Here is a 17,307-nt window from a genome sequence, read left to right as displayed (position 1 = left end):
AGTCAAATGATTCCCACTCCCCAAATTCTCAATAAGATCTGAAAGTCTTTAGATAACACGGTACTTACAGCAATAGAGGATTCAGTAACCGCATCTCCATCATCACCTGACAGCTCCTGTAAAACAGTATTTGCTAAACCTGACAAACGGCTCAGCATCTTCAGCCTAAAACAAAACAGAGTCAGAACACAGTTACAGTCAAAACTGCTAAGCAGAATAAGCGTCCCTTCATGCTGATCTCTGATGTTACACAGGTGACCAGGCTTACAGGGAAGACATCTCCTCTGCCAAGACAGGAAAGCCAAAGTAAAACCTCAAGGATAAAGAAATGATCAAGTTAACAAAAGCAGCCAGACTCTCTGAACGTAAACACAGAGGATGCACTGGTAAGACACATGAAGATACCTTCATCACTCTGTACGTATGATTGAAAAATATATTTTTATACCAAATTTCAAGTCACCCTCATAGTTCATTCTTCATCTTTCCTAACATTGACATTACAGAACCATAATCTGTTCAGTTTACTCAAAAGAAGAGTAAGTGATTCTTAAATGAAGTCACCTCTTCACAGGCCAATACATAGAAGAGGCTTTCCATTAATAAGTAGTGGGAATGGTGAACTCAGCCCTGACATTTGCTAATAGATGCAAGTGTGTCACGTTAGAGAGATGATGAGACCTCTGCATGTCACATATGGGACAGGACAGAACCTTGACATAGGGGAATAGTCTGTAGAGGGCATATATTTCCTGGCTGCTGCTTAGCATACCTTCTTTCCTTGAAATTGAGGAGCTAAACTGATCCTGCAAGTGGAGCTGAAGAACCAGAAAAATGCAGCAGTACCAGCCAGCAATACATAATCTGCCATTCTGGGGGGAGTGGCAAATTAAGTTCTCCATTATTAACCCAGACAATGGGATCCAATCCACCTCAGTAAGCTCACCAAATTCTAATGAGCAGTTAATAAGCCAAAGCACAGAGCTGCCAACCAGAGGGATCTCAACAGGCTAGAGAAACAGACGGAGAGAAACATTATGAAGTGCAGAAAAGGCAAATACAGAGCCCTGCACCTGGGTTCAAACAAACACACGCAGTAGTACAGTGGCTGACCAAGTGGCTGTAAAACTGTGTTGCAGAAGACAACCTAGGGGTGCTGGTGGATAAGCTCAACACGAGTCAGCAGTGTGCTCTCACAGCAGAGGTGGTCACCTATGTACTGAGCTGTATTAGTAAGACTGCAGCCAGCAGGTGAAGGGAAGCAATTATTCCTTTCTATTCAGCATTTGTAGGACTACGTTTGAAGTGCAGGGTACACTTTCAAGCTCCCTGATACACAAAAATGACAGGGACAAACTGAAGCAAGTACAGCAGGAAGCCCCCAGGATGGTTGGGAGTTGGATCACAAGACATATGGAGAGGCTAAGAATGCTGGGCTTGTTCAGCCTTGAGAACAGCGGGTAAGGAGAGGGATATAATTACTGTCTTCCCTATAATCACCTACTAGGTAGCTAAAGACAGAGCCAGACACTTCTTATGAGGTGCTCAGCAGATGGACATGAGGCAGCGGACACAAGTTGCAGCATAAGAAATTTCAATTAGAAAAAAAATTATGCACAGGGAAGATAAGAAATACTGGAGTGGGCTCATAGCAACGTGATCTAACTCTGAAGTGAGCCACGCTAAGAGCAGCGGGTTTGACCAAGTGAACTCCCAAGGTCCCTTGAGACCTAAATCATTCTAGTATTCTATGAAGAAAGGTCACATGTGACACTTGGCACATCTCGTAACAGAAAAGCTATAGATCTGTCCCAACTGTAAGTCCACGCCTGTAAATGGCAAAATAATTTATACAAATGTAAAAGCAGCTCCACTACTGCAAAATGAAACTAGGCAACTCACATCAGCCATAAGATCAAGTTTACATTACACTAATTATCTCCATCAAATGGAATCTTTTAATATGACAAGATGTCTCTGTTTGGCTAGAAGTAGGCTTCTAAAGCTGGCTACAATGATCCAGTCATTCCTGACCTCCTTTATCTTAGTAAGAAAATCTTTGCTCCCAGATTGCCACTTAAAGTGTGAAAATATTGACAATGGAGAGAACAGTAGTGCATTATTTTTCTGTAGCTGTCACACCTTCTTATCACCTGATTTTGCAGAAGTAGAAAAATCACAGAATCACAGAATGGTTAAGGGTTGGAAGGGACCTCTGGAGGTCATCTAGTCCAACCCCTGCCAAAGCAGGGTCACCCACAGCACGTCGCACAGGGTCGCGTCCAGGCGGGTTTGAATATCTCCAGAGAAGGAGACTCCCCCCTCCCTGGGCAGCCTGTGCCAGGGTTCTGCCACCCTCACACCAAAGAAGTTCCTCCTCATATTCAGATGAAACTTCCCATATTTCAGCTTGTGCCCGTTGCCCCTTGTCCCATCACTGGGCACCACTGAGAATAGTCTGGCCCCATCCCCTTGACACCCCCCCTGAGGTATCTGTGAGCATTGATAAGATCCCCCTCAGTCTGCTCTTCTCCAGCTGAACAGCCCCAGCTCCCTCAGCCTCTCCTCGGAGCAGAGATGCTCCAGCCCTCTGACCATCTCCGTACCCTCCGCTGGACTCTCTCCAGTAGTTCCTGGTCTGTCTTGAACTGGGGGGCCCAGAACTGCACACAGTTACTCCAGATGTGGCCTCACCAGGGCCGTGTAGAGGGGCAGGAGAACCTCCCTTGACCTGCTGCCCACACTCTTCCTAATGCACCCCAGGACACCATTGGCCTTCCTGGCCCCAAGGGCACATTGTTGGCTCATGGGGAACTTGTTGTCCACCAGAACCCCCAGGTCCTTCTCTGCAGAGCTGCTCTCCAGTAGATCGGCCCCCAGCCTGTCACAATGCACATTAGAGTATCAATAGCAGAGAAGGGCATGTGAACACCAACCTCCTTCATGCACTAAGTAGCTCATAGGTCTGCTTATTCAGCAGTGAAGAGGTTTCCAAGACAGAGCAGTCACACACAGGTCCTTCACGCCATTCTTTTTTATCTCTTGGGTACCACCAGGTTGAATGAACCAAGACTCTTGACAGAGGAAAAAAAAAAAAAAAAGAGGAAAATAATGTATCCAACTGTAAAGAAATCAGCCCATTCTCTGTCCTACACAGTACACTCTGGGATCATTACAGTTCGTCATTTGCAATAAGCATAAAAAGTTAAAAGTCTTCCCTGTTCGGGAAACTGCATTTCTCCTGTTGCTGCAGAGACGTGCCCTGGTTTCTTATGCTGTACGGCATGAGCTCAGACTCTTCATCCCACAGAATAAAATGCTCGAGAAGCAGTTAGTGAAGCGAAAAGACATGAGGCAAGAAGCCAGACCTCCGCCTCCTGCAAAGAGTTCTAGAGGATGAAACTGCTCCAGCAGCACACTGTCAGAAAGCCGGGACTGGCCACGTTCTGCATCAACACAACAGCCAGGGAAAAAGGACCAGCACTTCGCTTACTTCTCAGCTGGCCCTGGGGAGGCTGAGGCATGGAATTCTAGAACAACACAGCTTTACAGTTCGTCATAGAGAACTATCTTCTGTCGACATCAACTGTCCACCAAGCTGGTAATATAAAAGACTCATTTAAAGACCTGGAATCCCTGGTTCATTACAAGGAAATTAAAGTATTTATAGTTTTGTAAACCACCAACCCCACAATGCCCCAGTGAGGAACAGAACCTGCTGTCTTGGCAGTGGTAAAAGCACATTTTAGGGAACAGTCATCTAAATGCAAAAACGCCTGTTTCTGACTGTCACCAGCGTTTGAAGAGGATGGATCTGATCTTCCTACTCAGCATGAGGCCACAGCTTCTTCAAGTCACAAATGCACAATGTGGGGTTGAGACGTGACACGAGGTAATATAAAATAACATGATTTAGGACTGATAGAACCAATAGATGAATTATTAAAAGTGGTATTAGAAATATGGAAAAAAGTAGAATCCAGGCATCTGCAGACACCCACTGTAACCAGAAATATGTACGGGGCTCAGCACGTATCTGTGCACTACAGGCATCACAATTTCAAGCATGTTACATGGACGATGTGGGGCCTTTGTCCAGGCTGATACTGAACCCAGGCTAACATGCCTTGCTGGGCTGGCTCACAGCTGGGCTGGCTCACAGCTGGGCTCCTCCGAATGCAGACAGGAACTGAGGCCCCTCTGCACCTGTTTGCACAGGCGTGGACTCGTGGACTGTAATAACCTGAACTCGAGTCTTACAGATTCACGTCTTTTTAACTCACTTTTAAATTACACTCTCAGGTGAGCTGAACATGGCAAGGGATGTGAAGGGGAATGAAAAGTGATTCTACAGTTACATAAACAGCAGCAGGAAGCCCAGGGAAAATACAGGCGCGCTGCTAAACCTGGCCCAGAAAAGGCCGAGGTACGCGCTGTCTCCTGTCCCTCAGGTTTCAGTGGCAAGACCAGGCTTCAGGAATCCCAGTCCACCGACACCCGATGGACAGTCTGGAGCAAAGACGACTTACCCTGTGTGGAAGAGGACCAGGCTAGGGAGCACAAAGTGGTCACACACAGGTCCCCAGGGCGGGACAGGACGCACCCAGGAGCGCAGAGGCAGCTGGCCGCACCTCAGCACCTGCAGCTGACGCAGAACTGGAAGGAGCGGCTGATACCCCACAGACGGGTGTGAGGCCATCCAGCGGGACCTGGACAGGCTGGGAGACGGGCCAACAGGAACCTCCCGAAGGTCAACAAAGGGAAGTGCAAACTCCTGTACCCCATGCACCTCATGCTGGAGGCGGACCAGCTGGAAAGCAGCTCTGCAGAGGACCTGGGAATCATGGTGGACAACAAGCTAACCATAAGGCCTACAGCCTCAATCATAGAATCGTTTTGGCTGAAAAGGACCTTTAAGATCATCGAGTCCAACCATTAACCCAGCACTGCCAAGGCCACCACTAACCCATGGCCCTCAGCACCACATCTACACGGCTTTTAAATCCCCCCAGGGATGGGGACTCCACCACTGCTTGACCACGCTTTTCATGAAGAATTTTTTCCTGATCTCCAATCTAAACCTCCCCTGGCACAACTTGAGGCTGTTTCCTCTTGTCCTGTCACTTGTTACCTGGGAGAAGAGACCGACCCCCCCTCGCTACACCCTCCTTGCAGGCAGTTGTAGAGAGCGAGAAGGTCTCCCCTCAGCATCCTTTTCTCCAGACTAAACCCCCCCCAGGTCCCTCAGCCACTCCTCATCATTCTTGTGCTCCAGACCCTTCCCCAGCCCCTCTGCCCTTCTCTGGACTCACTCCAGCACCTCAAGGTCTTTCTTGTAGTGAGGGGCCCAAAAATGAACACAAGATTCTAGGTGCGGCCTCACCAGTGCCTAAAGTTGTGCCAGGGGAGGTTTGGATTGGAGATCAGGAAAAATTTCTTCACCGAAAGGGTTATCAAACATTGGAACAGGCTGCCCGGGGAAGTGGTTGAGTCACCATCCCTGGAGGTATTTAAAAGCCACGTAGATGTGGTGCTTAGGGACATGGTTTAGTGGTGGCCTTGGCAGTGTTCGGTTAATGGTTGGAGCTGATGATCTTAAAGGTCCTTTCCAACCAAAACGATTCTATGATTCCATGGAGTACTGTGTCCAGTTCTGGGCTCCCCAGGACAAGAGAGGTGGGAACTTGTTGGAGCAAATTCAGTGAAGGACAACAAAGAGAAGGTTCAAGGAGGATCTTACCACAAAAATCACAGAATGGGTGAAGTTAGAAGAAACCTCCAGAGGTCATCTGGTCCAAACTACTCAAACAGAGCCACCTACAGCCAGTTGCCCAGGACCGTGTCCAGATGGCTTTTGAGTATCTCCAAGAACAGAGGCTCCATAACCTTCCTCGGCAACCTGTGCCAGTGCTCAGTAACCCACACAGTAAAATAGCATTTCCTGATGTTCAGAGGGAACCTCCTGTGCTTCAGTCTGTGCTCGTTGCCTCTGGTCCTGTCACTGGACACCACTGTAAAGAGCCTAGTTCAGTCCTCTTTGAAACCTCACTGAGAATAAATCCAGGAACAAGCATAACTTAGCTTTACACACTGTCCCAAAGCCAACAATCTGCACACAAGATGGTAGATGTCTTATGCATCAGCCTCAAGGACTTTGGGCAGGAATACCCTGGTGCTTGCACTTTGTATTTACTTCTGAGCTTATAGCAGGAAAACATTATACAAGGCTGGCCAGTTTCCTCATAAACAGAACGAGACAAACACCAAAGGACAGAGGTTACTCTGTGTTCCACTGCCTCACCCAAATAAAGCAAACAGCACAGCTCTCGGAGACAAGACTTGCTCTTCCAGGGTCACACTGACTTTGGTATGGATTTCCATTTTGGTAGTTAATAGCAGAACACAAAATACCTGCGCTGTGCTCACGATGTAAGCCGGTAGAGTTTGTATTCTGCCTGTAGCTGAAAATAATGTTTTCCTCAGCTTTCCTATGACTAATAAACCTTTGCTCACGAGACTTTACTTTGAGCACTGGGACTACCAGTGGTGTTGGAGAAGAGGCTCCTTTACTCCGAGATACACTCCCCTTGTTGACCCAAACAGCCTACGTCCATAACCAGTCCCAGAACGGTCTGCACAGGCGTAACAAGCAGTGTGTAAATCCGTACATTTCTAAGTATCAGCCACAGGGAAGAAAGACTTGGCACTGTTTTTCCCCTAACTTATTCCATTATAAGTTTACTACACACGAATTGAGTTTAATTCTTTGCATTTGCCTCCGTTTGAAGGCAAACAGGCACCGGAGGCATTGCTGCTGGACACAAGCCCTGCACCAACCCTCTCCCGCTGTGCAGAGGGGCTCGGAAAAGGACACGGATCAAAGCAGAGGTCGTGGCTGTCACCCGCAACCCCGGGCCTCGGGAGCCAGCAACACCCCGCACCGCGGGACGGGGGAGCCAGCGCCGACGCGGCTGCAGGAACGCGCGGCTGCCCCGCCGCTCCCCGGATTCACCGAGGGGAGCTCGGCTGACCGCCGTGCGCCGGCGGGCCTCAGGGCACGGACCTTCCCGGGACGGGCTCCGCTGCCGGCTACCCCCGGGCACCGCGGTCAGGCCGCCGGCGAACGGCGGCACGGTCGCAGCGTGGGCACCGGCGCGGTGGGGCAGGGCCGGGCCACGGAGCCCCGGACAGAAAGGACCGCCGCCGGCCCAGCCCGCGCCGCTGCTCCTCACCGCCCTGGATCCCGGTTCCCTGGGCCCTGCAGGGGCTGGCAGCGCCGTCCCAGCGCGGCCCGGCGGAAGGAGCCCGGCCCGGGATCACCGCCGAGAGCCGGGCGACAGCGGCGACCCTGCCGACCGCACGCAGCGAAGGACAGCACGGAGCGGGGGGAGTCACTGACCTGCCGCCGGCCCCACGCAGCGAAGGGCAGCACCGAGCGGCGGGGGAGGCACGGACCCGCCACCAGCCCCACAGTCGCCGGCCCCAGCCACGGCTCCGCCGCCGGACACCGATCCCGCCCCCGCCACCTCAGCACCGGAACACGCCGCGGAGGCTTCCGCCTCCGGCGTGGACCCGCCTCCCCGCAGCAGAGCAGCCAATCAGCTGCGGAGACACGAAGATAGACATGACCGTCATCCAATTGCGACGAAGCAGCCGCCGCGGCGCCACGGTTATCCTGCAACATGGCACAAAACCACCAATCCCGAGCAGGGCCGGGGACACGCCCGAGGACCAGGCGCGGCCAATCAGCGGAGGCATTCGGGGGCGGTGGCAGCGAGGGGCGGGACGGGGCCGGGCCAGGCCGCCGGGCCGCGCCGGGAGTGGTGCCGGACACCGGGTGGTTCGGGCGGGAAAGGGCCTGTGCGCATCGCCCAGTCCAGCCCCCGCCGCGGGCAGGGACATCTCCAGCGAGAGCAGGCTGCTCGGAGCCCCGTCCAGCCTGGCCTTGAACGCTTGTAGAGATGTCCAGCCTAACCCTGCCCTCCTCCAGTTTAAAACCCTTTCCCCTTGTCCTGTCACTCCATGCCCTTGTCAAAAGCCCCTCTCCTGCTTTCCTGTAGCCCCTTCAGGCACTGGAAGGTGCTAGAAGGTCTCTGCGGAGCCTTCTCTTCTCCAGGCTGAACAGCCCCAGCTCTCTCAGCCTGTCTCCAGAGCAGAGGGGCTCCAGCCCTCGGAGCATCTCCGTGGCCTCCTCCGTGGGTTGGAACTGCATGGTCTTTAAGGTCTCTTCCAACCCAAACCCTTCTATGATCTATGATTCTGTATGTAAGGAATACTTCCTCTTTGTCCATAAAAAAGATTTTGAACATAACACTGTGTCGTGGTTTAGCCCCAGCAACTGAGCACCAGCCAGCCACTCGCTCACTCCCCCTCCAGTGGGATGGGGGAGAGAATCAGAAGAGTAAAAGTGAGCAAACTCGTGGGTTGAGATAAAGACAGGTTAATAGGTACAGCAAAAGCCACGCACACAAGCAAAGCAAAACAAGGAATTCGTTCACTACGTCCCATGGGCAGGCAGGTGTGCAGCCATCCCCAGGACAGCAGGGCTCCATCACCCCTAACAGTGACTTGAGAAGACAAACGCCATCACCCGAACATCCCCCGCTTTCTTCTTCTTCCCCCAGCTTTATACACTGAGCACGACGTCGTATGATATGGAATATCCCTTGGGTCAGCTGGGGTCAGCTGTCCCAGCTGTGTCCCCTCCCAGCTCCTCGTGCACCCCCAGCCTGCTCGCTGGCAGAGTGGCATGAGGAGCAGAACAGGCCTCGACGCCGTGCAAGCGCTGCTCAGCAGTAACCAAAACATCTCTGCCTTATCAACACTGTCCTCAGCACAAACCCAAAACTCTATCCCAGTCAAAACCAGAACGCAGTGAGTTCTTAGTTTGAGAGTGTTTTGTAACGGTGTCTAACAGAGATAGAAATCCTCCATCTCCTTTACATACTGTCCTTCTTAAATGGATTAATCGTGATGATTTTCAAGGCTCAGTTACGCTAGTATCTCACTATATTTCGGTAACACAACAATTTTTTAATGGTCTTAATGTTTATCTGCAGCTTCAATATAAGTAGCTGAAACATTTTTGATACACAGTTGCATTGATTTAATGTGCTCTTGAGAAAGTGAATTTGAGGTGGTACTACTTACATTGTTACATGATGCTTGCCACAAAAGATGAGTACATGGACTGTTTAGCAAGGTTCATTGTTTCAGGATCTAAAATTACTTCTCTTTGTTTTATTATAAAATGTTTATGGGTTTGAGGGGTTTTTTTTAATGCTACAAAAATAAGCTATTACTGTGTTTTAACAGGTACGGTTTGTGAGGATAAAATGTTGGAATGAAAACCATTCCTAAGTGAAGATGGTGATTAGCTGTGCTATTGTTAGGAGTTGCCAGATCTGGTGGCCTGGTAGAGGTGAGGCTGCTACAGCTCCATGCCCCCGGTCCAACCAGTTGCAAACCTGAGAATGTGTTCTTAGTAGGCACACACACAAACACATACATACAACACATACACACATGCACCCAGCCAGTAACACAGACAGAAGCACCCAGCACTCACACAAACACGGACAGCGCTGATGGCTGCATCCTACCCCCCTCTCTGGCTGATCGGGATGAAGATCCATCAATGGGAAACACACACATATGCACGATGCAGATCACTCCAGTAGCGGGGCTTAGACACTCACTCTACCCAGTAGCTGTCTCTGGCTGCCCAGTCTCCCCAGCTGCTGGCCCTGGGACGTGCCAGACCCCCAAGGCCCACAGCCCCGCTACGGTTGCTGGTACAGATCCCCTTGAGCACGCCAACATACACAGACATGTACGCTGTCGGTCCCTCCAGTACCTGTGATGAGGCTCTCAGGATCCTCCCTTTCTCCAGACGTCTGTCTCCTGCGCAGAGAATCACACACAGACAAGTGGGGCTCCCTCAACCCCACACCTTACAGTCTCTCCAGCAGCTGGGCTGGAACACTGGTCCTTCTGATAGTCAACTCCAGTTGTCTCACTAACAGAGACTTACACACACCTGGTTCCCAAACCACTTAACCTATTTGCTGGCTAGCCTGGCTCAATGTTCATTAGTGATCACATACTGACATACATACTCTCACTCACTCCGCTCCTAGCACCCAAGACATGTGGGACCTTGTAATCCATGGTCTGACACCCGCTGCTGGCACTTAGATCCCCACTGATTCCAGTTGCTGGCACCAAATACATGCAGGCTGCTGTGACCCATGGTCCCCACTCCAGTTGTGGGCACTTAAATCCCCATGCCCACACATGCACACAGAACAGAGCTGCACAGCTGGAAAAACAGAAATGTTAGAAGACAGGAAAGACTCTGCTGATCGGGCACAGGGCATGGCGAGACACTCATACTGACCAACAACCATTTTACATGCAACCAGCCCCTTGTATCCCCTTTCCCTCCATTTTCCCATGCTTGTTCATCCCTAAACCATCTAGACCCATCCCTCTCCCCACCTTTGTCTCCTCACCTAAACAGCCTATTGTAAGTCTTGTGCTCTTCCCCTGCACCCCACAATGTTTTCCATACCCCTAGGCAGTAACCCCACTCAGTCTGGAAGGTACTCCCATTGACGCAGTGTGATGGGTGTCACCTCCAGGCCCATGGGGCTGATGGCTCCCCTGTGACAGCCTTAGAAGGAGCCGGGACAGGGGTTTCATTTCTCTTACTGGGTTATTTGGGTTCCCCAGCCTGTGGTTGTCTCTTTTTGCTCCTTCCTGTTTGTGCAGATGAGCCCTTTATGGGTTGACTGCAATTCTGTGGTGGTTCTGGGATTAGCCAGGTCAGGGGACTGTTTGGGTTCCCCCACCTGCCCTTGTTCCTCTGTGCCCCTTTGAGTGTGTGGAGATGAGCTTTTTCCCACACAGCCTAACATTTATGATGGGCTACTCCTGTAACTCTTTCTGGTCCTGTACACTAAGTTATCCAACATTTCTATTCGAGAAAACAGACTCTCAAATCCAGTTAGAGTTGCAGATCTTTACTTCACCTCAGATTCCACATCTTGTAGCCTTTTCCTCTTATCTTCAGGTATAATTATATCGAGGTTAAAAATAGGGTAGTGTACCAAACCAGGATAGCTCCTGATGCCAGCGTCTGATTAACCTTATCTCCCTTTCTCATTTGGCTCCTGAAATAGCAGTGATTTGCTAGATTATCTTGCACCTCCTTTCCCTTCTAAGATGACTGTTTGTATCATTGCAACTTTCAGGTTTGTAAGTCAGCCTCTAAGCAGATTAACATATATAATTGGCTTGTAGAAAGTAAGATCCCTCCCTTAACTGACACTAATGTTGAACGTGGAGAGGAGCAGACAGGCAGTGCTGTAAGAGCAACAGGAGGAAGAGGATCATTCCTGTAGTATCGTTCTTCTGACCACACATACGCATGGGGAACAACAGCAGCTCCACAGTGGATGATCTGCAGGCTGTTGAGATCCACCACTGGTACAAAAAGTTCATGACGGAGTGTCCCTCTGGACAGCTGACGGAGCATGAATTTAAACAGTTCTTTGGGCTTCGAGGGCTGGATCCAGAGGCCAATGAGTACATTGAGCAGATGTTCCGCACGTTTGATATGAACAAGGTGAGTTCTCCGGCAACGAAATTAACTGCGTCTTACTGCTTAAAAGCGAACCAACTCCTGCACTTTTAGAGACCTTGGTTTTCTCTTACAAACACTGGTGTGGAAAGCTGCTGAGGGTCATGAAGGTAAAGTAGCTAAGTGCAAGGAGCAAATTAATATGCATAGATAATGACATAGATAACATAACCACAGGTAATAATACCTTATTATCTAACTACCTTGTGCAAGTTTGTCTTTGAATTTTGAGAATTCTGTATTGTATATTAATTGACTTGGCATTGTTTGACTAGCAAAATACTAATGGAAGGAGATTTCATTATTATTCTTATATGTTCTTACTCTTATTATTCAAAAATATATCTGTATTAGATAGTAGAGACTACAGGAATCAAGCACAATAGAAATCATTATAACATTCAGAGGAAGTAATTTCCAGGTTACCGCATGGGCAGACAACCTGTGCTGCTCTCCTCAGCGCTGGGAGCCACAGCACACAGCAGTAGCTAGGAGGTAGGTGGGATTCCTCACTGTCACAGGCGACCGCTGGCTGTCTCTAAGGCAAGAAATAGCAGCCCCCGTAATTCCTACACGCATGCAGTGCCCCTCACTTTTGCCTGTTTTTTTTAATCCACGTATACTTAAGCATGTGCTTGCAGGCTTGTAATCTCAATGACAAAGAAATTTGGTTTTATGGCAGCCTGGGAAAATTCAGCATTGGTCTGAAATGGCTGGAGCAAACGTCTGTGAGTCAAGGAGGAGCTAGTGCCAGAGACATGCGAAACAGGTGGGGAATCACAGGGTCAGTTGTGGAGAAGGAAAGCCCAGGGACTGAGCAAAGAACGTTGGTTTGGACACGTGAGAAGGCATAAGGAGTTAAGGAATATTATGAATTCTTAAAGGTAAGAGAGGAGCAGCCAGGCTCCATTAGGGTAGCTGAGGTCTTGTGATGGATGTCATGACTGGAAATGACTGCAAATCGCAAAGAATATCCTGTCTCATCCTCAAGTTCTCTGTGCCCAGGTGATGATACTGGTGAGAAGCAGTTTTATAAACTAAACCAGCACGTTTACAGTTCTTGCACACGTCTTTACCTCTGTCATTTCTTGGGATGTTAAAGACTTCAAAATTTGTTCAAGGATATTGTGCATTCAAAAGTTCTCCTGTGAGCCCCATGTTATGCAGTAAACAATGTTTTAAGACAACTCTCACATTCAAATTTGGTCATACAAAAATAAAAATCTATCTTCTAAATAAAGTGATAGTGATCTCAAGGGGAATGAAGTAAGAGTGTGGCAACTAGTGGAGATGAACCTACATCAGTTAATCTTAGCCTGTTAATAGTTAGCCACTTAATCTAAGCTCCTTTTATAAACCAGGGCAAGGAACAAGAACACCCAGAGGAAAAGGCACCCTGTAGTAATACAGACATTGACAATGGATGGAATCATCTGTTCTCTGGACCTTCAGATTCTGAGAACTCTGCTGAGGACAAAGACGATAAATTCTCAGTAGAATTATTTTATAAATTGCAATCTTGCCCTCCTTCCCACCTTTAGAGCTGGCTGTCTTTGTTTTCGGTGACTCTGCTCAATGAAGTTATGAAAAACTCACATAAGGGCAGTACTACACTGAACCTGAATGAGCATTTTAAAATGTTGTGGTCCTTGCTGTAAAACAGTAGCACTCTGCTAGTCCACCTACATCTGCCTTTTACATATATTTATTTACAACCACTCTAGAAAGGCACCTGACTTTGTTCAAATACCTCAGCAAGTGAAAGTTTCCTTTTTTTTTGCTCTGTAATTTGTTGAAGTAGTTACTCAGAATCTTTGACAGAGATATGCACTTTATTTGTTGTTTCTTTTTAACCACTTCAAATTTTAGTCTGTGTTAAATCTAGGGATTATGAACCTTTACTGTCTGGCATTTTTCTTGCAGAGGAAACAAGAGCTTTCGAGTTTCTTTGTAGATTCAAGAAATTGAATGTTTAAAAACCTAAATACAGAACAATTTTTCCAGCTGTCAAATCATGTTCTATGTGTTTTAAAAAATACCTTCAGTCACTTTTTTTTTCAGAGAATGCAGAGAGAGATCTATGGCTTACTGAAATAGCAGCAGTTTCCCCACAAAGACCAAGCAGACTAGTACAGAAAAGCTAAGCTAGAATGATCTTCCACTTTTCTTGCAGCCAGGGCTCTGGATCAGTTTCTCTGCCAGCAGGCCACGGGCGGTCAGCTCTGGTGGGCAGAGAGGGGTTCAAGCACATGGCCATGAGGAGTACAGCTTCCATCTCTGCCGGTAGCTAGCACAGGGTAGCCTGGACTTTAGGAATCCGGGTATTTAGGAGATCTTAAAGGTGGCTCTGTGTGTGTGCGTACTAAAGCTTTTTCCTAAGCCCAAGTCTCTGTGCCATTTGTTTTTCTTTCTCTTTTAGCTGTGAATCTAAAGAGCAATAAGGTAAAACAGCAGCAGAGCCATAACTCCCTCAGTTTGTTCCTGTCACAGTTTGGTTTTGGTTTTCCCACAGGATGGATATATTGACTTCATGGAATATGTGGCTGCCCTCAGCCTCGTTCTCCGCGGGAAGATGGAGCAGAAATTGAGGTGGTATTTCAAGCTCTATGATGTAGATGGCAATGGCTGCATTGATCGACATGAATTGCTCAACATCATTAAGGTGAGTCTCCAGGGTTTTCCTCTTTCCTTAAAGACAAATTCCACCACAGAAGGGAGACTTTCGCTGTTCCCCATATGGATGATCATGGGTGACACCTTCTTTAACAGCATTCTGCTTTTAGCAGAATTCCCCACAATCTCCTAGTCCAGTAAGCAGACTCGACAGACTCTTCTTTGCCCCCACCACGTACGTTACAGCACAGCTAACTCCGTAAAATTGTGTTAGCTGCTTAGGACCTAAATTGCACTTTCCAAGACTTCAGACTCCGTGACTGTCAGTTGTGGTCTCTGCAATGTGTCCTTCATATGTCCTTTCCCCATGCAAATAGTAGATGGAGAGTTACTCCCCGTTTGCTTTTTAGAACCAGCTCCTACATGACAGTGTAATAAAACGTTTCTGACTCTGGCAAATAGTTTGAAGAAGAATGACTGTCAATAGAAAAGACTGTGTGCAAAGAGCTGTTGTGGAAGGTGTTGGAATTACAGGCATAAACATGACATTATGAATATCTCAGAATGAATTATGCTGGAAGTTCAGATTATTCTGTAGAGACTGGGAAACTAGAAAGATGCAGGAAAGATTCAATGACCCTAAATAATTTACATTTCTGAATAAGAAAGGTCAGAAAATGGATTTGATAAAGATTTGAAGCCTGAGCTGTCCACATATAAAACCACTAATAAGATGCTAGTAATGCATTCTCACCTGGATATGAATTTTAGTGCTGGGCATTGACGAGATCAAACCAAATCAATAACTGTACTAATATACAGCCTCCTACTAATAACCTGCAATAGAAATACTCAGACATCACAGTGCAGCAACAGATAGTAATTGTTTAACACAGAGCCCTTGAGAAACAAGTCCTGTGGGCAATAAATGGTGGCAACCAATTTACTGCCTTTTGAATTTTGAGGGTGTAGTTCAGTGTCTTTTTTGGCAGCCTTAGGAAGCTGCTGAGGTGATAATTAGTTTTAGTAAAATGGCATGTGAAAAAGAGTAAAGAAACTTACCCAATATCAGAAGGTAAAAACTAGAAAATGAATAGTCTTAGAATCAGTATGAAGGCTCTGGAATCATATATTTCATGGACATCCTTAAACAAAGGAAACAATTAGGCATGGAAAGAAAAGAGAACCCTGCACTACATGGTTATGAATAAGATTAATTGTAGTAAACAGTAGTGAATAATGCTTAAACTTTCTCAAGCTGAACAATAATTTTCAGTGAGCCTTAGGGAGAAGCAGGACGCACGGGAAGCAGTATATAAATGGAAATAGGGAAAGCAAGAACAGAAAAAAATGACCACAGCATATAAGAAAGGAATTTCATAATGTCAAATGCAGAGGGTGTTTGACAGTGTCTATTGGGCTTGGTGAACCACAGGGTAATAGAGAGCGGATCAATTAGGTGGATCCTGATTCTGCCACTTCTGCAGTGCTTAATCTCTGACTAAGCAGATTTAGGGTGATCCTCTGGGTTTTACTGCTCATTCCATGCCCCAGAACCATGCCCTCTTTGCACCCTTCAGTGCCAGCCGTAAGGCCTGATGATTTCTGCTGTGTTTTCCTGTGATGCTGGTTCATGTCTATGGGGAAGGTACCAGGCACGACTGTCTTGTTCTGCGTCTACATTGACAGGCTGCACTGGAATCAGTCTGTTGTTTGGGGAGCCATTAGGCAGCTTCCTGTTCTTGCTCTTCTCTTTTAGGCTATTCGAGCTATTAATGGTGGCGACCATGAAACTAGTGCAGAAGAGTTCACCAACCGAGTCTTCGACAAAATTGATGTGAATGGAGATGGTAAGATTCCTGTCTTTGTCACCCAACTCAGATGGTCTCTGTGCTACAGACAGACACCCATATCTTCCTTTCTTGATTGAACTTTATGCCTCTTCATTTTGTATTTGCTTCTTATATGAATTCTCATCCAGTAGTGCATTCTCCATGAATTTTGCCAAGGCATTTTTCTCCTTGCATCATACATAATCAGTATGACAGGACTTGTTCCCTGTACTGTCTCAGCTGTGTTCTGTCCACATGACTTTGGTAGTGGGGTTATGGAGTGGGTGGGTTTTTTTGCTTTTTTGTATGTTGCTGTGTAGCTTATGCCAGAGTTAGATGAGGGAAATATTAACAGATGGCCCCAGCTGCTCCTAAATATTTCAGCAGCAGGGAAAGGAAGAATTGGAATTTAATGTTGAAGTTCAGTTTCTTCACTGGGTCTGCTACAGGCAGTACAGCAAGCACATCCAGTGCTACGGACCAGTCAGTCAGAAGCTGGTCAACACCCCTGTAGTCGCTCTATGTCCCTGAGAGATATTTCTTTCCTTGCTACTTCATGTGCTCATTACCTTCTGACCTGCTCTTTTGTTATTCCAGAAGAACTCTGCCAAGCTGCTTCCCTGCACAAGGGCTTTTTGGCCTAGGACAGAAAACCTATTTCTGCCTGTCACAGCTTCCTTCTGTCACTTCTTTTAAACGTGAAAGCCAGCAAGTATGGGGCAGGTTGGGACTATGACAGGTTAGGCCAAAAAGGAGGCAGCCAATCCACACATATTTATAGGAGGCCACGATCCCACTCCTTAGCTACGCGCTTCCTCTGTTCTTTGTTATGTTCCCTTTCCCTTGTGTGGTGAAAAAAAAGGAAGCTGGAGTTGCCTGGATATCGAGGAAGTTTCATGCAAGCTTAAAAGACTATTTGAGGCCTCTTGGTGCTTTAGAACAGTGCATGTAAAATAAGTGGTCTCTAAAGTTAGATTACTGAACTCCTTTTCCTGTTCGAAGGTGGGTTGGCATGATTCTGATGCCTTCTGTCTGTCTCTGGCACAGGTGAACTTTCTCTGGATGAATTTGTGGAGGGAGCAAGGAAAGACGAGGAGTTCATGGAGGTTATGATGAAAAGTTTGGACCTGTCACACATTGTGGCCATGATCAACAACCGTCGGCATAGTGTATAAATCACGCTGGGAGAAAACGCTGTGCCAATAGACCGAAGGGTGT

General features: G+C 47.7%; 2 protein-coding genes across 6 annotated transcripts in view; one reads left to right on the top strand and one right to left on the bottom strand.

Moving 5' to 3' along the window:
* The window catches only part of GOLGB1 (golgin B1), a 77,901-nt gene that overhangs the window by 45,438 nt on the left and 15,156 nt on the right, over positions 1–17,307 (bottom strand). For 3 of the 5 annotated variants that reach the window (XM_068400600.1, XM_068400598.1, XM_068400603.1), the window contains 2 exons: positions 2,937–3,074; positions 69–165 (listed from right to left, as the gene is read on the bottom strand). In XM_068400600.1, the coding sequence (XP_068256701.1) occupies positions 69–158 (90 nt within the window). In that variant the 5' untranslated portion in view covers positions 159–165; positions 2,937–3,074. Of the gene's footprint in view, positions 1–68; positions 166–2,936; positions 3,075–7,399; positions 7,506–17,307 lie in introns of those variants that run through there. The other 2 variants (XM_068400599.1, XM_068400602.1) reach the window with 2 other exon arrangements.
* LOC137664144 (guanylyl cyclase-activating protein 1-like) lies at positions 11,432–17,264 on the top strand. The gene is made up of 4 exons (XM_068401925.1): positions 11,432–11,629; positions 14,157–14,306; positions 16,017–16,107; positions 17,137–17,264. Exons 1-4 carry the CDS (start codon positions 11,432–11,434, stop codon positions 17,262–17,264), a joined length of 567 nt encoding a protein of 188 aa, XP_068258026.1.

Source organism: Nyctibius grandis, chromosome 5 (genome assembly GCF_013368605.1).
Source record: "Nyctibius grandis isolate bNycGra1 chromosome 5, bNycGra1.pri, whole genome shotgun sequence".
NCBI lineage: Eukaryota > Metazoa > Chordata > Aves > Nyctibiiformes > Nyctibiidae > Nyctibius > Nyctibius grandis.
The sequence above is the reverse complement of the archived record's forward strand: the minus strand, read 5'-3'. Positions and strand labels throughout refer to the sequence as shown.